This window comes from Falco peregrinus, chromosome 16, assembly GCF_023634155.1.
Source record: "Falco peregrinus isolate bFalPer1 chromosome 16, bFalPer1.pri, whole genome shotgun sequence".
NCBI classification, from domain to species: domain Eukaryota; kingdom Metazoa; phylum Chordata; class Aves; order Falconiformes; family Falconidae; genus Falco; species Falco peregrinus.
This window is the reverse complement of record NC_073736.1, coordinates 1,052,221-1,079,714: the sequence shown is the minus strand read 5'-3', so window position 1 is coordinate 1,079,714 and position 27,494 is coordinate 1,052,221. Positions and strand designations below refer to the sequence as shown.

The 27,494-nt window shown below is 48.8% G+C and overlaps 1 protein-coding gene across 1 annotated transcript in view; it reads right to left on the bottom strand.

The window, feature by feature from the left end:
- Window positions 1-8,906: 8,906 nt before the first annotated feature.
- The window catches only part of LGR6 (leucine rich repeat containing G protein-coupled receptor 6), a 48,803-nt gene continuing 30,215 nt past the window's right edge, over window positions 8,907-27,494 (bottom strand). Inside the window, exons 9-15 of the mRNA XM_055819949.1 lie at window positions 24,841-24,906; window positions 23,041-23,112; window positions 21,369-21,440; window positions 20,509-20,634; window positions 18,272-18,432; window positions 12,711-12,791; window positions 8,907-11,510 (exon numbers count right to left, since the gene is read on the bottom strand). Of these exons, the coding sequence (XP_055675924.1) occupies window positions 10,273-11,510; window positions 12,711-12,791; window positions 18,272-18,432; window positions 20,509-20,634; window positions 21,369-21,440; window positions 23,041-23,112; window positions 24,841-24,906 (1,816 nt within the window). The 3' untranslated portion in view covers window positions 8,907-10,272. The remainder of the gene's footprint in view (window positions 11,511-12,710; window positions 12,792-18,271; window positions 18,433-20,508; window positions 20,635-21,368; window positions 21,441-23,040; window positions 23,113-24,840; window positions 24,907-27,494) is intronic.

The window sequence follows — 27,494 nt, the reverse complement described above, 5'->3', positions numbered from 1 at the left end:
TTGGAAGGATTTGTTTCTGGAAGGTGAATTGCATCTCACCCCTATGGTATGCACATGGTGAGCTGTAATTTCTGCCTTCCTTTTAAGCATATGGGAGGCATTAAGAGGTGAGGATTGGTTCCCTGGACACAGTGTTTGGAACAAAGACCATCAGTTTAGAATGGAGACCTTTATATGCTGATATTTTTGTCTTTTTCACTTGGTTGATACAATTCGCTTCACTATGAACTCCTCAAGGCTTTGTTAACAGCAATCATTAAGGACTGTTACGAAGGAGGAAAAGGGACTTGGATGGACTCAGCTGATCACAGCTGAGACAATGGCACACCAGATATTGCAGGCAGAGGAAGCTGCTGCAAAGTGCTGGCAAAAAAGATATCTGACAAGGTGAAATCTCAGAAATCAGCTGCAGGCATTTGAGGGGGGTAAGGCAGAGGCTTTAGTTAGTTGAAAATGGAAATGCCTCCTGCCAGAGTTGCTGTGTAGGGAGAGGTAAGATCTGTGAGTGACCTGGGGGGAGGATTCAGCATCCATTTCTTGTGATTTGGAACAGAGACCTCATGAGGTCTGCTTCTTAAACACCTCTTCCTCAGACTTCTGTGGCATTGCTCTCTCTGCTCCCTCTCCTGACACTAACTGCTAAAGATATTTGTAGGCTGTCTGCAGATAAGAAAGATTAGGAGATACTGAATTGCCAACTGTTTGCGCAGTACAACTTCTGTGATGCAAAATCTTTCTACTGTTTCTTGCTCATGTGGGAGTATGAAGAAGGCGGTGGTGCAGCATGTACTGATGTCTGACTGTAGCTTCTTGCCTTTGTGTTTTGCTGTTCTTTGAAGACTGGGATTTTCAGAAAAACCTGAGGGAGAAGAGGCTGTCCAGAAATCTTAACCTCAATTCACTGGTTCAGCAGAGGTCTGGAGAACAGCTGAGGGCTCCTGCTGTCTGTTGTGTGATGGGAGTAAGAGTTAAAGGACCACTGCTCCACTTTACTCACAGGAACAGTCAATGCTGCAAGTAACGGGATCAACTCAGCCTCTGCTTGACAGGCATGTGCTCCCCTGGGAACTGGAGGTTCTCCTCGTGTTGGCCAAGGTGCAGCCTAGTCAGCATTTGCTCATTGTTGTTCATGCCCTCTGCAAAGCATGCAGGGCCTCAGCCTGACTGTCCTTATGGCATGGATCTCCTCAGCCCGTTCCGTATGCTTCTTGTCTCAGACAGGCTCTGGCAGGAAAGACCTCACAGTCAGATCAAGACACTTGTCCTCCACAAGCCTCAGGGCCCCTGGGATGTTCCTTATTCACCAGCATTTGTCAAAAGAGAGTATCGGACTCTTCAAAGCTTTGCTCACTTGACTTACACCTGGCAGCTTCAGATCTGCAGCACAGTATTATTTCTGTTTTCCTACAATTTATTTTATTTTGCGTGGGGTGATGCAGGGGTGTACATAGCAGGAACAGGAAGAGAAGTGGTGCAGCAAAGTGGAGATAGAGAGATGGGGGTGGGTGATGGATCCAAACAACCAGCCAGTCACAGCAAGGCAGAGAAAGGCCAGCCAAGCCATAAAAGCTGGACCAGAAAGTGCTTTGCCTTCTTGTCTTTTTTCCTTTTGCCCCTAACGTAACTGAAGATGTGTGTGTCCAGGGTGAAGTTCATTTCACTGTGTTCCTGAAATGTCTTCAATATGGTGGCAAAAGGAAATGTGAAAATGTGGCTATGTAATTTTTCCAAACCAGAAGCTTAAAAAAAAAAAATAAAAAATATATATAGAAAAAATAAAGATCTAAATGAGAGAGTGGGAGAAGAAGAAAGAGCAGAGGTGGGCTGGAGAAGGTAGGCGAGGAAAAAAATCCAGTTATTTTAATTGATTGATTCAATTGGCAAAAAACGCAGGGGAAAAACAAAAAATTAAAAGCATAAAAGGCTTTTTTCCTGAGGGCTTGGAGCAAAACAACTGCAGAATTTTTGGTGCAATTGTTTTTCTGTTTGTTAACTGGCTCCGTTACTGTGGGGCAGCAAAGCAAAGGAGAGGAAGAGCCTGGCTGTGAATCACTGTGCAGGAGCAAGTACTCCTTTTGGGCACCCCTTTAACCTCAATGGCAAATTTGAACCCAACTTCACATCTACTTTTTCCTTGAGAATTAGGGTCACTTTAGCTGTGTTGCTGAAGACTGTAGCGTCCTGGACAGCTGATGGTAGGAAAAGTTAGCATTGCCACCAAAACAACTCATCTGGTTCCATCCTCCTTTATTCCCCTGGTTCAAGAAATCATCCACAATGAAACTAGCCCTTTTTTTTGTTGTTGTTCAGAATTAACCTCAAACACTTCCTAGGTGGTGTGGAACAGCTGCTGGATTTTATCCTGAATTACTGCCAGTCTAGGGATCAGTTTTTTCCACACACCATGGTGTAAGCACAGATATAGGATGATGCTTTTGAGAGGAGGAACTAGTTTATGGGTGTACTCACAAAGTTCCTGGCCCTTTGCTTTCTTGTACATCTTGGCTGGGAAAGTTACAGTAGTAAGTTTTAAAAGGTATGTTTGGTTATATGCAAACAACACCCCCCTAGTATTTCTAGTCAAGTGTTACCTTAGGGTGAGACCAGCTGTGCATCTCCACTGCTTCCCTCCTGTCCCTCTGAAACGTGATAGGAAAACCTGGACATGCAGGCTGGGACTGTGCTGTGGTGCATAGGGTTGTCCTTGAGCTGGACAATGGGTGAATCAGGACCATGGGTCATGTCCTACAGGCTAGAAGTTTTCTTTGTCTCTAAGACTGTCCCTGGCTGCTGGATAAGGAAGGGAGACAATACCTCAAAGAATCCAGTCTCTCCCCAAGCAAAGAAAATGCTGTCATCAGGAAGAGGGGAAAATGTGTGCTTAGCTTGTAGATGGCTTTGCTGTCAACTTGATTTACACTTCAGGAAAATCAACTGATTGTTGTAAAGAAATAGATCTTATAATATTTATGTGTGATGCTGACTGGTTGGCCAGTCCTCTCTGGTTTTAGGTTGTTGTCTTTGATGTGGTGTTAGTCATTACCTTCAAACATAGTGCTTTATTCCTTGTGAAGAATATGTCTTCCATTTACCCTGGTGGGCCTTGCTTTTTATTTTATATTTTTTATTTTATTTTATTTCAGAACACTTTGAAAAACAATGAATAAAAAAATTATTCTGATTGTCCTGACTGTCAGAGTCCATTTGTGATGATAGTCATAAATAAATGAGCAGTTGCTTAATACTGTCAAAGGAAGTACTTTGGCAGACTGGCATTCTGCCTTTTTATCTTTGGTGATGCAAACTGCAAATGAAAGAGCATGTTTGACTTTTTATGGGGAAAAGACATCCCATTACTCTCCATGTTTTGGACACCAATATGCCTGTCTAGAGCATGCCTTGTTTCCCTTCTTGGAGCTATGGCATTATACAATATTAGCAGTAGTTCAATATAAGTAACATTGACTGCACAATATACATGAAGAGCACTGCTGCATCCCAGCCTTTACCCAGCCATTGCCACACCGTGACATCAGTAACAAAGTTGTAAATCCAAAGATTATTTCAGCATGTTGAGAAAATGTCAATTGCTTGCTACCAAGTCCCAGAAGAACCTTCTTGCCATAGGTTTGATTCCTTTTAGTGCTCTCACAGCAGAACTGGCACCTTTCAGCTCTTAACTGAAGATTTACATGTTCCTCAGCTTGTCATGTGCTCCTCCATAAACATCAGATCTGACTTTAGACACTGAATGCAAGACTATCTATAGCTGTCTTGTGTCTCAAAGAACAAAAACGGGATGACAGCTATGGACAAAATGATATCAGGTGAATCAGGACAGGATGCTGTAATTTAAAGTAAATCGTTCTATTCCTGTTTCTTCCAGTTTCCTAACATTGAAGTTCTGCCAGTGTAAGTCTCTATATATTAATGCATACTTGCAAATGAGGTTGCCATCGCTGGATTTTGATACTTCACAGTGCTGAAATACCAGTTGTGGCAAGTGGAACTGTGCTTGTTGAGTTGCTGTGGATACCAGAAAAGGAAGACACATGCTATGGATTGACTTGGGAGATGAGAAACACAGCTCTGGAAAGATGACAGAGATAAGATTGCCACGCCAATCCAGCTTTGTATCAGTCTCTCTAACAGACAGTGTTGGATGCTGTAGAGAAATGCCCATTACTTTCATCCTGTGCTGAGAAGGCTTGGTTACTGCTCTGCACTAAGGCTGTGAATAAACCCAGCTCTACACACTGCAGCAGAGAATAATTTTCTTCCTTTCTCAGGGTGATGTACAAGGCATTTTAGGATGGGAGTTGAAGGATTTTGGGGTGAGGTATTTTCCCAGGTTGGCTTTTCATAAAGGGAACTCAGCTTTTCCTGTGATTTTTCCCAAGGGTCAGCTTGGCAGTTGTTTGTACAATGACATCCTAGATAAATGTAAAGAGAAGACCATGAGCAAGGATCTTGAGCTTGCTGGTATGCCTTGGAACATAGCTGGAGATATTTTGAACATAGATTGCTTTCATACAAGGTTTAGGAAAGCTCCTAGCAGAATACTTCTGTTTCCCAACAGAATAGTACGTACCACCATAGTAGTGGGAGAGTGTCCTGGCCAGAGGAATCAGAACAAACTATTAACTCTTCAGCCCCTTGCAAGCCTGCTTCCTCTTTGCCATGTTCCTGCCTATCACCTTTCAAAGTGGTGCCTCTCCTTCTTCTGGGTATGGGAAGTGTACAGCTGGAAGCAAGGTAGATTCCAGACAGATCTGTGGCTTTGACTGCATTCCTGGGAACACCCCGTTACCAGACTGATGCTTGAAGGCTCTAAGTGCGTAGGACAGCCAGCTCTCCGTTGCGTGAAAGCAGTGTGGCTGAGTGAAGCATGAAGGAGTAAAGTGTGCTATGCCATTTCCTTGGCAGCGCGGGGTGCCACAGGCAGTTGCTCCATGCTCTTGCCTGGCTTCCCGCTCTGTTTAGGATCAAACCCAGTGTCTCTTGTAGCTGAGAGTCCTCCCTGAGGTCATCCATCAGATCTCACCTTCTTCTGTGCCAGTCTGCCCATCTTTCACTGCTCCATCCCAGAATGCATATAGAATGCAGCAGATGATACAAGGGAAAAGTAACACCATGGCCCGTGGAGACTGACGATCACAATGTCTTTCACTTTGAGAACAAAGGCCAATCTGTTTGGTCTTTTTGATACTCCTGCTCTGGACTGTCTGTGCCTACACCAGCCAGCATCTCCTTCCTGGGGTCTTTGATGGAAGGAAGAGGTGCATGGGGGATTCGGGGCTGGGAGCACAGTGTCTGTATGGAGAAATGTTGGGTCTGGATGGCACGGGAAAGAACCCAGCAGGAATTACAACTAACAAAATATTCACAGACAAAAAGTCAGGATGAAATTCCTCAGTTTTGCTTCCAGGAGCTCAAACCAGCAAACCTGGTGTAAGTTAGCCTGGAAATTCCCAGTCAGGTCTTGAATAGTAATGGTTCTTGGGGCATGTTTGGAAGAGCTTGTTTGAAAATGTGGATATGGTTTTGTGTCACTGGAGTGCAGGGAAAAGGCATTAACCCTCTGGTAGCTCAGGGTGTAACCTGCAACTGCTGAGGTCAGCTGACAGACGATGTGTGGTCTATCTCGGTCTTGAAGATGGGCTTGCATTCTCCAAAATGTCTGTTTTCCTTTGGCCTCCAAGGAAGCTAGTACCAGATATTGCAATCCCATGCAGAGCTTGCTTCTCATCGTTTGCATTTCCATGGCTGTGGCAGTGCTGCCGTCCCAGTCATGGCCCAGGCTTCCAGAAATCACAGCATTGGTAGAAAAACAATGAGATGGAAAAAAAAATACTGTAGGGTGCTTGCTTCACTGGCTTTGTTTCAGAGGAGTTGCATATCTACAGCCATGAGGGCTGGACAAGTGAAAAATTGACATCTGAGAGTGCCTACGAACTGTCTTCTACATTGTCCTGTTAGACAATGCTTCCGGGTCCCTCAGGGCCAAAATCCTCCCCGAAACATGCTGTCTCTCCCCTTCAGGGTGTCCTGACAGTGCCTTGCTGACGTGCAGGGAAAACCTCAAAGGTGCCCAGCCCTGATAATGGCTTCCAGAGCAGCTCTGCATGTCATCCGGCTACCCAGAGGGCCTCTGCCTGGAATATCCCACATCAGCCAAAATGTAACCCACAATGCAGTGTGGCCTTGTCCTCCTCCCTTTCAACATGTCCCACCACTTCTGTGCCCTCCTGCTCACTCAGGCTGTTGCAGGCAGTGCCTGAAAAATGTGCTGCCATCTGGAAACCTCTGGTGTGTCAGAGGGGACCCAGGACCACCAGCTGAGTGGGGGGCATTGCCAACCCACTCTACCACACTGGCAGAGCTGCAGCCTTACTGCGTTGGGACTCACAGTCCAGCCCTGCTTGTCCAACCATGAGGTGCAACTCACTGGCTGCTGTCTGTGGCTCTTTGGCAGCCAGACCTCTTCCAACCAGGAGCAGTTGCGCTCCATGGAGGGGGCCCAGACTTAAACTTCTCTCTCACTCCCTTAGTTGCATACATCCCCTTCCAAAGACTGGAATCCGGGGGAGCCCTGTCTCCAATGCAAAGAGATCACAATACCTCAAGGACCTCCGGTTGCTGTTGGGAGACCCATGCTTGCATTTGGTGGCCTCAAAAAGGGTCGACTGGAAGGGAATATCCAGACAGTGTGGTATCTTACTGCCAAACCTTAGTTCAGAAGGCAGAAGAGCAGCCTCATGAGTTCTTGCTGGTGGAGGAGGGAGAGCAAGAACTTCCCTCTGTTCTGGGCTTGCTGAAGTCATTTCGCACCTCTGCTGGTTGACCAGCAGTGGTTTATGTAGACCAAGCTGGCTCCTGATTGTCCACAGGACTGGGTAATCCAGGCTGGTTGTGCTGCCAGTGGAGCAGCAGGGTTGCCCTCAGTTACCCAACGACTGGCAGAGGGCTGAGCTGCCTGAAGGTGGTCAGCCTGGCACCAGTATGGGCCAAACCAGCTGCTAGGAAGGGAGCTGGAGTGGTGCAGGATTGCTTCTACTTTTGTTCTTAATGATTATTGAATTTAGTGTTTGGTAGGGTGGAAAGCCGTATGTACACTGTTAGAGATGTGATGAAAGGCACTTTAATGAACATTTGCCAGAGAGTTCGTCCTCTAGATTTATGGCCTGCAGTAGCAGAGAGGAGGATGCTGGTTTCCATTTCCTGCACCTCTGTGGACCTGGAAGCTCTCACTGTTCCTCAGGCACCTCTGTGGGTAAGGACAGAACATGCTCTGTGTTTATGCTCCCTCCTTTCCTCAGTAGCCCCTCAGTGGAGTTTTCCATAGCTTCCTGGGGAAATGTTATTGCTTTTGGGAAGGACAGCACCAGTGCCTGCACCAACCCTGTCATTATCTCCAGCTCTTCCTGGGTGACGAACATGAGCCCTGGAAAGCTGGCTGTGCCAGACTCCTGCCAGCCTTGAACTCAGACTCACCTGTTCCTCTCTGTTCAGTACCATGAAGGATGTCTATAATGCTGTTTGCTTTTTTTTTGTCTCCACCTGAGACACTTATGACAACATCAGGGTGGGATGTGCCCAGCAAGGCTGAGAGTGTATAAGGGACAGCCAGGCTGAATGAGGGCTGTAATTCATGTAATCCCAAGGGGAAGCTGTTGGCTCTACACCACTGTATCTCCAGCCATGGCAGCCTGTCCATGCACACTGACGTGTGTGTGGGAAGTGTGCGTAACATCAGTACGGTTTGGGAAACCTATCTACCAGCAGGGACAACTGGGACTCAGTTTCTGCTACACTGACCATGCAGCATCCTGCTTTTGTTGTCCCAAATACTGCTCAGCTCCTGTGGTGGTTGTGTGACTGTTCCTTGATGGCCCAGTTCCCATGGAGAGCTGATGCACCCCATCCACTGGGGACAGGTGTCTGTCAAGGGTTTGTTTGGGTACCTTAATGCCTGCATGTCATGAATACTCCTGGCAGTAGTGCTGTACAGGGGATTTCAGGCAAGAGTGTTGCAATTAGTCTGTGACTTGTGATAATGCTTATTGTGCCAGTGTCAGTGGGGTTTATTTTGGGGTGTCTTATAATTAGGGATTTCCTTATGGAGTTAGGATACATGCTGGGGAATCTGGATTTATGCTAGGGATGTATAATCCCACTCCTTAAGGAGCATTTTATTTCTGCAAATTGAAGTAAGTGTGAGTCTTTCCCAGTCACGTGCACATCAGCAGCCCTAAGGAATGGAAGAAAATGGCTTGGTGTTTTTAATGAGCCAAGCATGAGAACTGATTTTGAGCATCTATAGGATATCAGAAGTCTGGATCAAGGGCATGTTTTTCATAGTTCCTACCTGAACTGTGTAGCAGAGCTTTGGATTTTGTCACAAAACTTGGTGTTCCCATCCTCTTCTCTAATCTTATAGACCTTTTTCCTCCAATTTCCTGCTGATCTCTCAAGTTTTTCTTCTTGAGATAAGGCTACATGGCTTACATGCAGAGAAGGGAAGCAGAGCTAGGCTTTGGCTGGGGAGTCTGTCTTTGCATGGGAGACCCTGTTATGTGATGTCCTTGAGCTTTTATGCAGCAGACTCTGTCCTGCTCATGAACACAGACAGGCAAGGAGCAGAGCATGGGGTGAAACCAGGTGTGTCTGGTCCATGGGGTCTGGAGAAGGGCATTGGTGGTGTAATTCTGCTGCATAAGGGCGAGCATTTTGGCTCTTCCCTCTGAAGAAGAGGGGTGAGGAGGATGATGCCAGTTTATGTGGGCACAGTGCAATTTCCCAGTCCTCACTCAGGCAATACAGACAACTTCCAAGGCACAACTTCTCCCGGCTTGGCTGGGAGAGGCAGGCAGACAGCTGATGAATGAACCAACAAGGTGCTTTTCACATGCAAGAGGACACAAGCCAGCCACTGGTCAGCAATGGGGCTCATTTATTATCTCACAAGAATGAATGACATACAGCTGCAGTATTGTCAGCAGAACCAAAGCTTTGCCCAGGGCCTGAGCTCTGACTGTGGGGCTCCCTGCTGTGTTGGGTGGCAGTGGGAGGTTTTGTGATGGAGAGGATGGATTTGGGAGATCCCTGAGCTGCAGGGAGCGAATTTGAGACTGTTCCCAGTGGCCTGTGCCCTCCTGATGCCATCATCCCACAAGGATGATTTCTATTCCTTCCTTCTACATGAGCTGCCCTTAAAATAGGGGAGGGCAAATGCAGCCCCCAAAATGGCTATGCTGCATGGGGGACATGCAAGCAAGAACCAGCAGCCTCTTCCAGGAGTGAGGTTTGGGGGCAGTGAGACACCACTTTCACTGTGCCTGACCAGGAGCCCAGTGACTACAGACCGGAGTGTCCCAGGGGTGGTGAAGGGTACAGAGGTGGAGGAAGCGATGAAGGTGGAGGCAGCTCAGTGTTCCCTTGGGTGTCCTGGCCAGGTGCTGCTGTGTGACCTCAGGCAAAGCACATAGGTTTCTCTGGGGAGGTGTTTGGATTTGGCTGCCTTGGATTTCAGAGACCCCTTGTTAGACCCTGTGAGTCAAACTGAAAGAGGGACTGAGCATCGCCAGCTCCTGGTCTTGGCTGAAAGTGGGGGCCCTGCCCAACTCATGAGGCTTCCAATGGATGAAGTGGAGGTGGTCCAAACCTCAGGTGCACACATGGACACACTGCTTTTAACCCATTTCTTCTGCTCTTCCAGTTGATGGCATGGGGCAGACACAAGCCCATTTCCAGGGGTCTGTGGGACCTGCAGAAGACCCTGGAGGACAAGGCCTGAGGTCCCTGTGGGTGGTCACGTCGTTGCAATCAGCCATTTCCATGTGTTTCTGCCACAGAGCAATGGCTTTCGCTAAGACACCTCTGCCTTAAGAAGACATGCTTGGCTTTGCTGCAGGCTCCTCCTGGCTAGCGATGCTGCAGGATGACGATGAGGAGGGTCTCCCTGACCCATCTCCTGAGCTGGTGGGGCTCTCTCCCAGGCAGTCCCTAGAGGAAGAAACACTCATGCAGGAGGTTTATCTCCTCCCATGGCCAGCCCTGGGTATCTGGAGCTCAGTCAGAGCCCTTCCAGGCGAGTGGCAGCTGGCAGGGTGGTGCCTGTTGCCCAGGCAGATATGATGGGGAGTGAGGGTAGATGGGTTGTACTGGTGCTTTACATGGAGCAGCCTGCTGTCACCTTGCTGGCCACCTGGCGCTGGGGCTGGCCCTCAGTGTGTGGTGTGGGGCTGTTCGGCATTGCTACTCAGAGGAGGTTTATAAGTGAGATGTGTAGGGTGGCATGGGCTGGGAGGGGAAGAAGGTTATTCGGAGGCTGCTGCCAGCTGGATCTCGGCTCTCTGAAGTGATCAGCACCTCACTGTCACTGAGGCAGGGACAATGCTCAGAGAAGGCCCTCTCCTTCCCCCTAGTGCCTACCCTTTGGTGGCAGGGGATGAGCGTCATCGAGGGGAAGCTGTAGCTGTCAAGGATGGGGTGCACTCCCAGGGAATCAGGTGTCTCAAATATGTGGTCGATGTCAGAGAAGCTCACCAGAGCCTGGGTGGAGTCATAGGAGCTTTTCTCCATGTCATCGACCCCACAGGACTGGGGGTAGCTCCCCTTGTCCTGGCCCTTCTGCCTCAGCAGGCGGAGGTCATCTCTGAAGTGGGGGTTGAAGAGCAGGTAGAGCAAGGGGTTCAGGCAGGCGGGCAAGGGCAGGACCACAAGAAGGATGGATTTGATGACCTCTGGGGTGATGAGGAAGAGGTTGAGTGTGGAGGAGAAGGTGAGGAAGGCCACTGGGCAGTAGAGGAGGCAGTTGGTGAAGATCAGCCAGGCCACATGCTTGACCATGGCACAGTCCCAGACAGCGCTGAACTCCCCCTTCAGCAGGTTGCAGTAGAGTCGGATGTATGTGCCTGTGATAGTCAGGAAGCAGAGCATGTTTGTCATCACCAAGGCCACAGTGAACCCTAGGGTGGCGGGTTTCCTATCCGGGATGGGATACGGGAGGCAGAGAGGGGATGCTCCATATTCCCCAATGGAGAAGAGAGGCAGGACGGCAGCCGCAGCGGACAGCAACAGGCAGCAAAAGGCAGCAGCCTTGACCTTGCATAAGGAGGGTGACTTTCCATAGCCCCGCACACAAGAGACTGAAATGCTGCACTGCATGGCAGCCAGCGTCAGCAGAAAGATGGCAGCCTCAGAGGCAAACACTGACAGGAATCCTGTCACCCTGCAGCCTGCACTGGTCTCCCATCTGGCACCGTATTTGGCAAACTGGCCATAGGTCAGGGCATCGACGAGAGCCAGCATACTGCAGTAAATGCCGGTCAGTATGTTGGCTCCAGCTATGGAGCCGATGATGAACTTAATTGGAGAGAGGTAGCTGGGAGAGGCAAAGACGGCCAGGATGACCAGTCCATTGCAGAGCACCGAGACCAGAACGATGATCCAGACTCCCAGGCGGATGATCCAGCTTTCAAACAAGTGATCACAAGGCTTGAAGGGACCTGGGAGAAAACAAACCCCAAAGTTACACCCAGAATAGACTGCTTTGCTCCAGCGGTGCTGCTCAGGGCAGTGGCCAGGTCTCAGCATTCTCCTGGTCCCAGCAGCCCCTGAATACTGAGGGCTGGGAACGAGCATACAGCATCATCTGCCCTCTTCTGCAGCTGCCTTTTGGTTCTGTCCCTGCACTCTTGACCCCACACTGGTGTGCCTCTGGCATGCTGACTGGGGCATCCTCTCAGATCTTATCTAGGGCAGAAACAAGGTCTTGAGAAACGGCAAACTTATGAGAGCTCCTAAAATGCAAAAAGGCTGGGGCCTGGCATTGCCACCCCATGACTGTATGCATGGCAAAGCCTTTTTGCTCTCTTGTCCCAGGCAGCAGAGAGCAAAATAAATTAAAGGAAACTGAGGAATCTTGTTCAGCTCAAAGGGAGTGGAGGTCTTTGGCTGGCTTTCCTCAGAGAGCCAGCACCCCTGTACCCAGGCAGCCGGGCATGCCCTCTGCTAAAGTCTTGTTCTTTCTTGCCTCTTTTACAGCAAACTCAGTGGGGCAACTGGTGAAAAGACCATCCCAGCCAGTGTCCCACGGCTGCCTGGATATAGCCAGGCCTCTCCAGCCTCCAGCTGTGCTTGTGTAGGACACTACTGAGCTGAAAATGGGGACAAAATCAGAAGGCAGCTTCCTCGTGTCCCTTCCTGCCTGTGCCCACTGGCATGTTTTTGATGGAAGGATAACGTGGCAGAATGCAGTCCAGCACCTCCCTTCTCTCCCTTTCTCAGGAAACAGAGTAAAGTACCCCTGCACTTTGCAATGCCACAAGTATGATCGGGAGATCAAGGACAAGGTCTTGTAATGTAATATTCTGGCAGGGACAAAGCAAAGCCTAAGCCTTGCAAGGGAACAGGCACTTCTTGAAAGCCAGAGTCTGAGTGCAGGCAGGCTGGGAGATGGAGGAGCTGGTGATACCTGGGATTCCTGATCAGGGATACCCTGACCCTGTCTCTCCTCCTAGGAGGGCAGCCTCATCCAGATGGGAGAAGGAAGCTCCTCCCTTGTCCCCAGTTTGGCCAAAGCCCAACCATTCAGGCTTCTGAGTTGCATGTCTGTGAGACACTGCAGGAAAGGTCATGGGATCCTGGGGATTTAAAGAAGCTCAGAGGATCTCAGCTGTGTTCAAAGGGTTTCACTGGCTGCTCACCGGGGCTTGGTGTGCACTGAATAGTGGGCTGCAGCTTTGATTCCTCAAGGTCCAGCTGGAGATCATCTGCATCTAGGTCATCTGGGGAGAAAACAATGAGAAATGGTGCTCAAAGAAGAACGAGCAGAGCCATCAGGGCTAGCTGGGCCAGAAGCTTTTCCCACTGCCTGTCCTCAACACAGACCTTCCCAGCCAGTTCCCAGCCCACAATTTCAAAGTAGCGGCTGGTGTCCAGTTTATCCCCTGCAGTCACAGCTGTAGAGGGAGAAGGTCTTGTAAATGTTGGTGGGTTGCAATGTGGCCAACCCCTCTGTTTTAAGGTTACTCCCAACATTTGAAGTGTAAGAACCCAAGATCCAAGAGTTGTGTGACTGCAGATCCCTCCTCCCAGCATGCTTTATTAAGAATAAATACTCCAGCCTATGTGGTTACAGAAAACAAAGCCTTCAAATGCATCTTCTAAATGGAAGCTTTCTGGGCAGGCCTTGTCCAATGTTATTTCATCAGCAAGGACTTTGGAGCTTTGTTCAAAGGGAGACGTTAGCCTCTACTTGCAGCACAAATTCTTCATCACCAACCCCCACCACCAAATGGCTCAGAAGCAAAAAGACAAGAGAACTCAACATTTATTGCTTTATTTTATATCTTATGATTTCTTGGGACTGTGGTGCCCTGTTTTTAATCCTGGAGGTTCCCAGTCCTGGATTTGCTCAAGGGCAGCCTGCTTGCCCATGCCTGCAGACTTCAGATCTGTAGGGTTTATGCAACCAGACTGCACTGCCCTCAGAGCCCACCCTGCTGGGCCAGCATCTCCATCACGCTGGCAGCTGCACCTGGAGCCAAACTTTGGCTCTCTGAGGGTCAGGCAGAGACTCCCTGGCTGAAGGAGAAGCTGCGGGAAGAGAATGGGGCTGAGAACTCAGCTGTGTTTTTGATGGCCTGTAGGTGTAGGCCATCACCAAGGAGAGTGGCATCCTCTTAATCTAATCCAAGACATGCTTTTCTGCTTTGTTCGTCTTTTCAAACTACTTACTGCTAATTCACAGCACTGGAACACAATGAAGACAGCTGCTGTCCCACTGTACCATCCCCACCCATGGCACTAGCATAGCCTTCTCCTCCCAGTGGAGATCTTTGGAGGGTTTTCTGCAGGCGGGAGGAAGGGGAAAGGATGTGGGTTTTTGCTTGCTGCAGCCCAGTAGCCTGGGAGCTGGATCTGCGGCTGTGGGATAAACTCTCCCTTGGATGATATGGACTGATGCTGGTGCCCAGGTGTGCACCTGGCAGCTCAGACGCTGGCCAGGAAGGTGAGTTTCTGTGCTGAAGGTATGGGTATGGATAACCTAAGTGGGATTTAGTTGCCTAATCTGCTTAGAAATGGTGCCTCTCATGAGGTCTGCTCTTTGCCTGCGTTTGAAAATACGACTGGGATTATTTGATTAAAGAATCATGACAAATAATGTGCTATCTTTAGTGCCTCCTGACAAGCATTGTGGCTTTCTCGGCTTCAATGAGCTTTGGAAAAAAATGCCATTTTTAAAATCTGTCTGTGTAAGAGTTGAAATATTACTGCTGCTTTGGAGTCTGGCAAGAAAACACTCACAGTGGGATGGAAAAATATTTCCTCCTTGTATTTTATAGTCTTATAAATCTCCAGTGTCTTTTCCATGCACAGTGCGGAGGCTGTGATGTGCAGTCACGATACTCCAATCAATGCAGAGATCTGAACTTTTTGTGCTTTCCTGCCACGCATTCCATGGTAATGTTAAAGCGTAATCTGCTCCCATCCCTCTTCTTCTCAAAGGGCCAGAATGCACAAAGGCTGGTTTTAAGCATAGGTTGAACATTTACATGTCATCTTTTGTTTTGCCTGGACTACTGAGCTAGCTGTGAATTGCAAAGCAATTCTTGGCCAGCACAGTGGGATTCAAAGCAGAAAATGTACCTCTTTCTGCTGGAAATCAGTATTTCTCCCAGCCTGGGAACTGTAGAGAAAAGAAAATGGCTGTTGTGTTCTAGCAAGGCAGACTGCATTGTTTTTGAAGTAGCCCTTATTTATTTGAATTTTGCTAAGGTGCCTCCACTTTCTGAGGCCTTATGGAAAAAAACCACTTTACTAGTAGGGCCCTTTCCATGGAAAATGGTTCGCAGCTGGTTGTACCAACACTAAAGTAGGAGGAAGAGGAGGAGAATTGCTGGAGAAGGGGTAGAACAAAAAACAGTGGGCTGAATGCTTCTTCCCATTTGTATTTCTGCCTTAGGCAGGGCGGTCCCCATGTGGGGTTTGCGGATAATGGCTCTCTCCCTCAGAGCTAGGGCATGGGTGGCTGCAAGGGGCCTGGGAAGGTGCTTTCTGGGGGACTCGAGCAGCCTTCTTGAATGACAGAGGCAGGAAAAGTGTAGCGCTAAGGACCCTCCAGGGTTTGCTGAATGATTGCAGAAGTCAATTATCAGCTTTACAAGCTAATGGAGGTGCTGGACTGGGTAAAGCAGTGTCCTGTTGTCAAGAATAACCATACAAGTGCCTTCTCACTTTCTATAGCTTTGTGCCATTATGGCAAACGTGCTTGTAAGCAAATACATCCCTTTGTATCCTCAAAGCAGTGTTCTGAAGTGAGGTGCTGGGACTGTGATGGAAGTGCCCTGTGGCAATGGTAGTGCTTGTACTTCTCTTGTCTGCAGCCAGTCTCAGGAGGGTGTCAGGAGCAAGCTGCCGGGAGGCGTTGGGTGAATGTCCTGTGTGACAAGCCCCCATGCCACCTCTGGGCTGCTGCCCGGCCACACCGGACAGGCTTGGGGCAGGGGCTATTTGCTAAATGCTGCCGATTATAATCCAAAGAGACATGACCCAAGCACCAAAAATTTTGGAAATGGGACCTTAAATATCTGTTGTGACAAGGTGACAGAGTAGTGAGACATCACTAAACATATTCCTTTGGGCCTCAGGTGGCCATTTCTTGGATGCGACTGGACGCACTTGGGTGGTGTCTGGGGGATTCCTGGACATCCAGAGCCCTGGGAGGGTGGTAAAGAGCTGAGCTGGCTCTGGGGTCCATGGCACCATGTGCACTCCGTGGCTGGAGTTAGTCAGTCCCTTGGATGCTGGGCTCAGCTAAGGGATGGGTAGATGCAGGAACGGGACGTGCTGTGGGAGGCAGCATTGCCTGACTGCTGGAGCAGGCCTATGCCACTGGGACCTGTTCCTCCCCCTACATGGCTGCCTGAGACAAGTCACCTTTCACCACCCAGCTGTGAGGTTCTGTGGACTTGTTTGTAAAGGGCTCCTCAGTCCCTTGCTGGGAGCGCTACGCAGGGCTGAGAGGACCTGGCTACCTGGAAGTGTGCCCCATCCCTCTCACAAGTTCTCCCACAACATCCTAGCACCCTGACTGGGCCTGCCACTGCAGGGACAGAGCCCCAGGTTATTTTCTCTTAATGAGACCACTTTATCTCTTGCACGGAAGGAATGTTTGTGAGTGTTTTTCCTCTTTAATGAGGAAGTGTTACAAGATTCATATAACACAGCTAAATATCACTGGTGGCCATCAGGAAGGAAGCACTGGGAACAGAAATAAGGCAACAATTAAGTGAAATAGCAGTATCACAACATCAAGAGTAGACCATGCATTGCTGGATGGTAAGGAGAGTCATCTGCAAAAGCGGCACATAGTAAGGAAGGATATTCTTGTGCATTTCACATTTGCACCTCTGTGGTTTGATATTTCAAGACAAACCCAGTGCTTTAACATCTGAAAATGTGAGCCTTTATGAGCTGCTAATAGTCTTATGTGGCACATCTTAGAATCAGTCAGCATTCCCCTCTGGTCCTAATATCTCACGAACACACATATAATCCATGAGGCTGAGACTCACTTGGAGGCCTGGGAGCCTGTGGTAGGTATTGGCCTGCTGACAGGGGCAGAAGAAGGTATTCTCTGAGACATCAAATGCTTTGGTGCCCAGCAAGAGCAGGTCTGTAAGCAGTACTATGGGCCCTGGCTGCAAACCAGGTCTTTTCACAGATGCTGCGATTTGCTAGGCAAACACCAAAACTGTATGCACAAGGACTGTTAAAGTACAGGCTGCATTAATGACGGAAAAACTGACCCAGCTGAGAAGAAACTCCTGCGGCAATGACCGTAACATATGGCTCCTCTGTACTGTCTGCCCAGCGTAACCACCAAGTCTACCATGCTTCCAGGAGCCACATCATGCTGGTAGGAATCACACTTGCTAGCCTCTGGCTGGACTGTGTACATTGCCAAAGCTTATTCAGAGTCTGTGAAGGCTCAGGGCAGGGCAGATGGCAGGAGCAGGAATGCAGGGCTTGTGACTCACTTGCTGGCTGTGTCATGAAGCGTCTGGATCATCCTGCCTCCCATCACTGCTGTAACAGGGTCTCCAACTGCTCTGGGACAGTATCTGTCTCCAGATCTGGTCCTGCCTGCTTAGGATGCAGGAGGAGAATCTGCAGAGCCCCTGGTTATGGCTGGATGCACAGAGCTCCCTGGAGCAGGTGAGTCAACTCAGCCCTCTCCCCATCTGCAGGCGCACAGCGTGATGTGGTTTTGCCTACAGCATGTTTCAGACCTCAGAGGTGCATGTGGCCTCTGTATTTACACAAACATATAAACAAATGCAGCATCCAGGCTGTGTCCTGAAATGCTATTCCCACTCTCTAACAGTTACAGAGGAAGCAAAGGGCTCATTGTTTTCTTTATTCTGAGATTCCCTTGCAAAAGGGTCACACCAGCTTTCTGCCTGGAGCTGCTGTTGTGCTGTGAGTCTGTGGGTGCAGGAGATGGGCTTTGCACACTTCTCTGCTGCCTTCATGGAACAGATTTCATTTGTAAACAGAACTGCATTTTGGAGCACAGAATAAACTGACTCTTGAAGAGAAACCATTGCTTATCTTTACCTGTGGAGCCATTTCTGCCCTGCCTCGGCTAGCCCCTATTCCCCAAATGTGTACTCATCCTATTCCCCAAATGTGTACTTTTGTTCATACCTAACCCTGACCTTTGCTGTAGCATCAGGGTATGTGCACATGAGTAGCACAGACACAGGTCTCTCTAACTCCAGCCATCTGCGCATTCCAGTTCCTTGAGTTCATTTTCTTATTCAGATTAATCCTAGGGTTCATCCTCTGCGTGTTGTAGGAGCAAAGACTGATGTCTTGCCAAAGGCTCTGTGCTGCCTAATGGCCCAGCCCAGAAGCTGTCCCATGTAACCTCAGCCACCTTCCCGTGGAGGTAGCCTCCTTCTGTAGTCAGCAAGGCCAAGCTAGCAAATGTGTCCATGCTGTTGAGGACTGCCAGGTCTTTCTGTTAGACCGTGAAGGTTTGGATGTGCCAGATCAGCTCTTTCTCCAATGCAGTGACACTAATTGAAGCCCATTCACAGCAACTGGCCACCAGAGTTGAAGGAGGATCAGTCTGCCTTCCCAGAGGCAGGTGTAACTCCATGGCTGGCAGTGGGACCACTCCTGCAAATGCAGGATCGCATCCTGGCTTGCAGCATGGCTCTACCCATGGATTGATCACTCCTCCCAGTTTACTTACAGTGATTATCAGCATGACCTGGAAACAATTCCATAGTCCTCTTGTGGGGATCCTCCTCCTCAGGGCTCATGTCTTCTGCCTCCCATTGGTTGGACGTCTTAAAGAAGCTGCTGCAGCTTCCATAGGCACAGCACTGGTAGGCGTAAGGTACCTCAAGGACTCTGCAAAGGGGAAAGCAGAACGTTCAGGTGCGTCACCTCCATAGCCTGACTCTCCATTGCTTTGCAGTTTTTGCTTGATTTCCACATATGACAAAAGCCAGCCTATCAGGTGATGTTACATTGGAGCAGGACGTTGGTGAATGACTCCTTGTAGGACAGAGTGCAGACCCAAGTCACCCCACTGTGTCTCTGCACTGCCCCACTTTTGACACTTAAGACACTGTCAATAGGATGTTGTCAAACACCAGGTTTGGAAAGTGCACTAAAGTTCCTGGATAATTCCTAAATCCTTTCTGCCATTCTCCCTAGATTGAATTAGTCTTTCTTTCCCAGGCCCTCTGGCAATATGCCATGTGCATGTGGACTCTTCATTTCTTTTACCCCAAGGAATCCTTTATTCAAGGTGAGAAGCTTCTTGAGAGCTTGAGCAAGTGCAAGGTCCTCCTTGCTTGTTGCTGAAGGTCAGAGAGGCACCTCCAAACTCCAGTTTCATGAGCATGGCTCACCCCTGCCAGCTCAGGCAGGGAAATCTTGGGTCTCTCAAGTGTAGCAAGTTATTTTAGTATGTCTGATTTCTACTTGACAGTAGAATTGTTAGCTGTTAATTATAGCATGTATTACAAGGTTAATTAAACAGCAGCTGAACGTCATCTGGATGAAATACCAGGCGATCAGTCAGCAGCTGCATTTTCATCAAAGACAGCAAACTCCTGCTTCTTTGCTGGAAGTCAGGAAGACTGCTGATGAAGGCAAGGGAACGTTAGGTTTTCCAGACAATTAAGGTCTTCTGACAAGATCAGTAAATATGTTGAAACTCTATATTCTAAAAATATGCTTTTGTTTTAAGTTCCCAAACATTTCTGGCTGAGCCCCGGGAGGCTATGGAAACTGTATACAAGCTTGCTTCCTGTTATAAGCTCCAAATTAAATCCTATTATTGAAAGGTGGCAGGGAGGTACAGATCCTCCCAGGATGGCTAAGAGCTATTCTCAGATGATTCCTCCAGACATATGCCCCCAATACTACTTAATGGCAGTACCCCAAAATTTAGGAGATTTTAATGGGTCCGTTGCCTGGTATGGTTCAATGAACCACTCCTGCAGATTCAGTCTGTCTGGTACAAATCCAGACTGGCTCCACAGATGTCAGTGGAATTAGTTTAGAGGAGGAATGCCTCTGGAACTGCAGAACCTGACCTGCTCTGCACAAGGGATTGCCATCTTGGGCATTGAAAGCCCTCCAGAAGCTTCTGGGATCCCCTGTCATTTGGAAACCAGTCATGCAGCAGATCCCAGCTATGAGGAGTCAAAAAAGTCAGAAGGGAAAGCCCTGCAGCCATCACTGCTGAGGCAGACCGAAGTGAGAGCTCCGCACTTTTCATCCAACCTGAGCTATTAAGCCCAGTGTTGGCGCAGTGGCCTGTGACCTCAGCAGTGGGTGTCTAAATTTGAGAAGGCCCAGCCTTGGGAATCCATACTGGATGAGTGGGAGCAGCAGCTCATGCATCCTTGGCTCCCGGGGAACTACCTGGGAGACCAGAGGAAAAGATGCCTTCATCTCACAGGAATTTGAGTCATCAGGACCATGGACCCCTCAGCCCGAGGACAGATGCCAGGCTGGAGACCCACCACTAAGGGAGGTTCAGGAGAGCCAGACTTTGCAGCATGGCTCATCTTGCTCAGTTTGACTCCTTCAGGCCCCTCATTAATCCATAGCAGACAAGACACGGCCACACAAACAGAGTTTACTGACGGAAAGCTGGATGTCATTAGCTAGGATTGGCTTCTGGGAATGTTTTCCATTGAGAGGAGGGAGCCCTGAGCTGGGCCTGCTCCATGCTTTCTACTTGTGTGTGTGTGTTTCGGGTGGGGGTGGCAGGCCTGGGAGTACATCACTGCTCTCCTGTGGAAGGCTTTAAAAGATGAGGCACGTTAGCAGCAGATGAAGCGTCCTCAATCTATTGGCCTGAAAGAATGGAGGAAAGCAAGAGACACAAGGAACGCAGGAGGCTGATTGCTATAAGCAAGTACAGGCTGTACTGAGTGCCAGAAGTGAGAGAGTTAACACCACTGGTACCTTATTTTGGGGAAGCTCTCCTTGCTGAAGGGCTCAGAAAGAGCCGGGTTGCCTTGGAGCTTCAGATGGGTCAGTCCACCCAAACCATCCAGAGGCAGCACGACCAGCTGGTTATCAGTCAAGTCCCTGATGAAGGGAAAGCAGAGAGGGAAACTATGGTTAGGGTTTTGCTGCTAGTGGTATCTCAGCCAAGCAGAGGCTTGGAGAGCCATGCTGCCTGCCTTGATTGCTCCCTCAAATATGATGCTGAACTGGGGCTGGATGCTGCATGGGGACCAGGATCCTCTGGAGATAAACAGATTAATACTGCAATCCCTGGGGAAACTGAGGGGCAGGGGTTAATGCCCATGCTGAAAGCTCTGGGTGGTATCTACCTCCCTGTGCACATATCTACCCCACGCAATCTCTTCCCCCACCACTTCCCCCATAGTAGGTCAGGTATGACTGTAGCCCCCAGCCCATAAAGTACCCACGAGTGAGGGCAGTGAGGGGGCTGAGGACTGGGGACCTCTCCAGAGCCAGCAAGTATGGTCTGCAATGACTCTTGCTGAAATGGTCTATCAGGCTGATCATTCATAAAGGCATCTAAGGCAGGTATGAAAGCGTCAGAAAGTGGAGGTTTAAGTGTTCAGGGTGAGAGCATTTTGAAGATGGCCCTTCTGGGCTTTTATCATCCCTTTAACATTGGTAGGAAACCTTGGGATTTGGTCTGCCCACATCAGTGCCGAGACATGCACCTCAGCGCTGCAGCCTTCTGATATCTAAAATCCAGGTGTCCTGGTAGCTTGGGGAGTCAGTCTGAGGTCCTCAGATACCTGCTGCCGATGGCCCACTGTGAAAGAAATGTAATTGTGACTTACAGCTTGGTGAGCGAGTGTAGGGTCACAAAGGCTTCAGGGTGAATAAACTGGATGTGATTCCAGCTCAGGTCTCTGCAAGGCAAGGACATACCAGTAAGAGGGGTGCAGAGCAGGGCAGTGAAGCTGCTGGCACCAGCCTGCTCAAGGGGTTCGATGCAAGCAGATGTGGGATCTGTAGTCCCTTGGTCGGCAGCAAGTTCTGTCTCATTGCAGCTCCTTGGAGGCAAATATGTTTGGGTCTATATATGGGTGATTTCTATCAGAGGGCACAAGAGTTTGCCTTGGAGGAGCTCCTCCACTGAGACCAATAGGAAAGGTTGCTTTTTGGCGTAAATTTCTGTAAATTTGGGGATTTTATGCTAACATGCTAAACCTCAGAGCAGTAGACAGGTTATGCCTTAGTGCCAGAGAATTCCTGATGCCATCACAGTTGTGGGTCAGGGGCTGTTGGAAGGTGAACCAAGGTCATCTTAGAGTGTCTCCTGTGATGTACAGTTGGTTTGGATTCACCAAGGCTCCTCAATAAGCTCTGCTTCCATCTGAGCTGGAGGGCTCAACTCCCCCTGTCATCAGTGGAGAGGAACCACCGTATCTGGAAGCATTGCTTCCCCTAAGGCTGACTACATGAGCAGTCTCCTACAAGTATCTTTATTTCTCCAGCTCTGAAGGGGCTGGAGGCACCTGCCCAGATGCGTTTCTCACACTGCAGATGGCTGAAGGTAGGTGAGGTGAATCCTTCCCACAGGGACTCAGAACATATCCAAGGACAAATGCTAGAGCTTGCATGCTCAGCCATACATTTGTGTGACTATAGTGTGGCAGCAGCATGTGGGTGTTTTGCATGCTTGTCTGTAGTGTCACATGTAGTATGTGAGTGTTCCTGTGAAGTTGTAAACATGGTTTATATGACACTCATGGGATCATGCTGGCCTGTTAAATGACACTCAAATTGCTGCACCATGGGAAAAACCTTTTATGCAATTTAGTTCATTTCCTAACAGAACAGTAAATAAAGACTACCAGCACTTGGGGGGCTCTTCCCACATGTCACAGGGAGAATTGTGCCCTGTGGAGCCTTATTAGCTTCTGAAAGGTGCCAAGCACTTAAGTGGGTTGTCTACTGCAAGGTCACTATGCGTGTATGATATGTGCCGGCCTGTGTGCACTTGATATGTCTAACATATATTTTTGAGTTGTGTGGAGACAGTCCCAAATCAAATGGGATGTTCTGCATGGGTGTTCCAGGAGCGCATGGCCCAGGACTAGCATGTTTAGGGGAAGGGGTGCTAGAGCTCATGTGTGCCATGGTAAATCCCTGCCATGAGTCCATGTCTCCATGAGCTTTTAGGAGGCAGGTGTCCGTAATCTGTGCTGTGCAACATACAGCGTGTGGTTAGAGCACTGGTGTGGAGTGTCTGCACGTGTGGGCAGCAAGGCTGGCAGGTAATGAGTCTATTTATGGGGGGTGTCTGCAGGCAGAAGGAAAGCCAGAGGGAAGGTCTGTGCCCTGTTCCTTCCTAAGGGGAAGTGGAAGAGGGACTAGACAGCGAAGTCTCCCAGCAAAGCAAAGGGAGTGGGACTGGGAAACTTCACATCAGCCCGGCTGGGTGCTTGTGGTTCCCCTTCCCCCAGCTAAAAGCTCTGTTGTTCCCTTCTGCCAGACAGTACTTACATGGATCGAAGGGCCATCAGCTGCACAAAGGTGTCTGCTCTGATTTCATGGATCCTGTTGTTCTGGAGACCACTGAAAAAACAGAAACTGGTTTGAGAAAAGAGCCGAAGGCAGCTTTTATACTTTGTAGGGATCTTTGTCCTGTGGCAGCAGACACAAACTGTCACAGTGGAAGTTGGCATTCGAGCTTGGGAGACCTACTCTTATTTCAAGGGGTAAACAGGATGAGCAACAAACCAGATCAAAGCCAGTCTCTCCTATGGGCAGCTCCAGGGCTCAGACAGCCTCTCCTTTTGATGCCATCATGGCATGGTAAAGTGCCATTGATGTGCAGTGGTTCAAGGTGCACCATTATCTCAAAGGCCATGCTGGTTTCCCACTTCGCTCCACCCTAAGCCTGCAAACTGCTGTGGGCTGTGGGAAACTGTGCACAAATTTGGGGGGGTCTCACTGAGTAGGAAGGGTGGAGCTTGGGAAGAGGGGGTATTGGAACAAGGTAGTGGAAAATAATTCAAGGATGTTTAGCTGCAAGGGACAACCTGTGTGTTGCAGCTAAAAATCTGCACACTGGCAGTTACAGCAGAGTGACTGGCACACCTAAGTTGTTTCATGCCAGATTGTACCACCGTACACCACCAGACTTAATTCCAAACTATTTCCAAGCAGGAATGTGGGTGCCTGGTGGGGGTGGGGCTTACAGGGTGCTAACTTGGGGCTTAAGGGACCAAATACTCGTTTCGTAAGAAAATGTTGATTTAAGACACAGTCTGTTTGACTTAAGTAGTCTGAAAGAGGGATTTACTATGCTTTTGCATTAATGTTAAATCTGAATTTCGTGTATTATAAAATATTGTAAGAAGAAATTCAGGCACAATGTGTGAAACTACAGGTTTGGAATTCTGAAAGTTTGTCCTTTTCTGACATCTTTTCTATTTTTTCAAACATTTTCCTAGGGGTACTTTAGATAAAAATATGTGCAGCTCTAACTGTGTCCTTAGAGTTCCTGAAGAGGCAGCAAGGACTATGCAACTCTCATTTTCACATGATTTCACCCAGTGTCCTAGTGTCTGGTTTTGCTAAGGCTGGATGAACTGGTCTGGCCATCCAGTCCGGGGTGCTGCAGAGCGCAGGGATAACCTCTCCAGTGTAATTTGTGGTGATGCAGCTCCCACACATCTATTCTGCTAGGTTGCAGAATTCTATAAAAAAATCACGGAGTCTAAGGCCAAGAACTTCTGTAGATTTGAAATGTAGGGCCAGATCTCCAGACACGTTGAACTGAACATGAATAACTGTTCTGGAGCAACAGAGGTGCCTCGCAGGGCCCAGAGAAGACCCAATTCAAGTGCTAAACATGAAGAAAACATCAGTCTTCTCTGTGGAAAGGCAAGCCCTGAGTGGTGTGGATAAGAGCTGCTTTGTGCCCATGACGCAGACCCCTCCTTGAAGGAGAAGGTATTTATGGTATAGATAAATTCTTGATTAACTCATACTGTGACTTGAGTTAGTGATATAAAATTCAGTTCTGGCACATCCTACTTCTGTTTGCTGTGGCTGGGACCTCTGAAAAGACCTGAGTGAATGAAGCTCCTATGCACAGGGGATGTGTTTTTATTCTGCATTTGAACAGGGGTAAAGAGTGGAGCTCTGGTCCATTTGCAGTCCAAATAGTGAGTTATAATGCTTAGCTTTCCCAGTGCTTGATGAAGGTTGAGTTTTGTGTGTGGGAGCTGCCTCTGTCCCTGAAATAGCCCTTTTGCCCTAGAGCATGGTGTAAGTGAGGGCTTGCTCTTTACTTACAGTTCCTCCAGCCGCTGACACCGGTGGAAACTGGGCAGATCTTCAATCTGGTTGTGTGACAGTTCTCTGCAGGGGAAGGACCAGTACAGTAATGTTAGGAGATCAAAAGCAAGTGCCCCCAAGCCCTCTCTTGAAAAGCAAATACTGCTGGAAGAGGGGAGTGACCTGACTCCCATTTTGCACAGCTGTGGAGAGTGGTAACCCCAGGTGAGGGAGATTGCCACTGTGCACACACCTGACACTTGCTCTGAGCATCTTTGTGCAAGGCTTGATGGTTTAACTACTGATCCAGCCCCATCCCAGCTCTCTCCAGCACAAGCTGTGGACTGATGGAGCTGCTTCTACAGCTGGGATGGGCTTTTCTTCCCCAGCCCCAAGTCAGCTGTGAAATGCATCTGTGCCATCTTCTACTGTGCACAGCCTTGCTTTTCTGTGGGCAAAGCCAGAGGTCCCGTCCTGCCATTGTGGATGAAGTAGCTCACAAATCTTGCTGATGTTCTTGCAGAGCCTGGGGAGGTTTTGGCCAGCAGAACAGCCATCCCACTGCCCTTCCTCCTTCCTGGCACAGCAAACCCAACTGCCTGTCGCCTGCTCTCCATTCAGCCTTTCCTGGCTTCTCCCCAGGGTTAGGGAAGGGGTTGTGGCACTGGCAGGAATTCAGTACAGGACATTACAGACTGAAAACCTCTGGTCCCCGTTCTTTCAAGTGATCTTGCTTGAAAGCAATTCCCAGCAAACTCCTGTTCCCGCTGCTTCATGGTCCAGTGTCATATCAGCATCCAGAGTAGAGTGACCTGGTAGTCAGAGGAAACCCTATCCTGGCACAGCTAAATGTGGATTTATTAAAACTGAAATGGGCTGGGTAAGGAGTAATGCTTAAAATCAGCTCTTGCTCCCACCAGCAGAGGCTGGATTTGTGGTTGTTCAAGGGAAATTTGCCCCAGGTTAAAGTTTTGTATGTGGCCTCTCTGCTGACTTCACAAACTCAGTTGCCATGTTTCTGCTAATAAATTGCTGCTAAAACATTTCAATTATTTTTTTTTTTACCAACCCCTTCTCTACCAGTTCTCTATGGTGGCATGGAAGAGGGAGGGAAAAGCAAGCAAAAGTTTTCTGCTTGGCTCTGGAGGCTGTCAGCCAGTATGGAGAAAGAGCTATAGCATCAATCATTTTTCCCTGGTCCCTGTGTCAATCCAGTAGGCTTGACAGGGCAGTGGCTTATCCAGACAGTGATGGAGGGAGAACACAGCCCCAGACTTATTTCTGGTTCCTCCAGAGTGAGGGTAACCAGATGCAGCTCAGTAGCTACCAGCAGAGCAGCCTCAGTCACTGATGCTGTGTTGTGAACACACCAGGGTGAAGGTACTGGTGGTATCAAGGGACTTTAGCTCTTCTCAGGGACTCGGGGAAGTTTTAATCTATTTCTGCTTGAGAGGAAAGACAAATCTGTGCCCTGAGCAGAAGCTCTGGACAAAAGCAGCAGGGCTTTGTCAGGTTGACGCCAAGCTCAAGCTCAGCAAGGCTGCCCTGCCTGGGTGTGCTGGGCTCAGTGGCCATGCACAGACCAGCACTGCAGCACAGCCACGAGCCTCATGCCCTGTGGTGGCTCTTACAGCACCTGTGCAAGACCTCTGCAGAAAATCTGCAGCGTGGTGTGAACAGCAGGAGGCCAGAAATGCAGCATTAACTGTATCATCTGTGTTGAGATGTGTCACAGTCATAATGTCAACCTGAGGAACTGTCAAGGGGCTGGCAAAGTGGGGGAAGCAGCAAGAACAACCACCAGCTCTCCAGGGACGGAAGACCAACGCACTTCAAAGGCAAGAAAGATGTAAACATGCACAAACATTGGCCCACATTTTCTCTCTCCAAACTCTAAAAGCAAAGCAATTGATGTCAGCAAAATTAACTGGGAAAGAGGAACAAGGAACAAGGGACAAGGTGGGGTATCCCAATAAAACTCTCCCACAAGGAGGGGAGAAGCACGAAGAACAGGCTTTGCTGTGAAGGTTTACAGTCTGATAACTTGCAAACATAAACAGAGCACTTGGGACCCTACCTCCTGGGCCATTCCAAAGGCTGCACTTTCATGGCAAGATGTCTACTGAATTAGTCCAGATGTCTAAAGATGAGAGATCTTCCCTACAGGGACAGCTGGAGCCAAAATGCTGTGATCTGCTAAGTTACAATTTGTGTTCTTTTATTTTTATGTTTTTCTCTTGTTTCCAATTTCTATGACGAAGAATTCACTCCTGTTGCTTTCCTGGAACAAGCTTGTTTTCATTTTCAGCTTGCTTGTATAAAGACTGATGAGAGTCAAGCCTCCTGCTTGCCCTAAGGCTGCAAACTTGTATAAATCTGGCTCATGACTCATTTCCTGACGATGTCTTCGACTGCAGACGAAATTGGGGATCTCAGGAATGAGGTGTGTGATTCCTGAGAAGATGCAGTTGTCTTTCTGAGATGCTGATTTCATCATGTACCAAGCTAAAGAAAAAACCACATTCCCCCACTCAGCATCATTCAGCATCTTGCCAAGCAGGTAAAGCCAAAGCAACTTAGAGACTGAGTAAAACCCTGATCTGACACTGCTGCACCTCGTGAGGGTCCATGGCCATGTGGCCTTGTAGGTCTCCATCAGGTCGGGCCTGTCC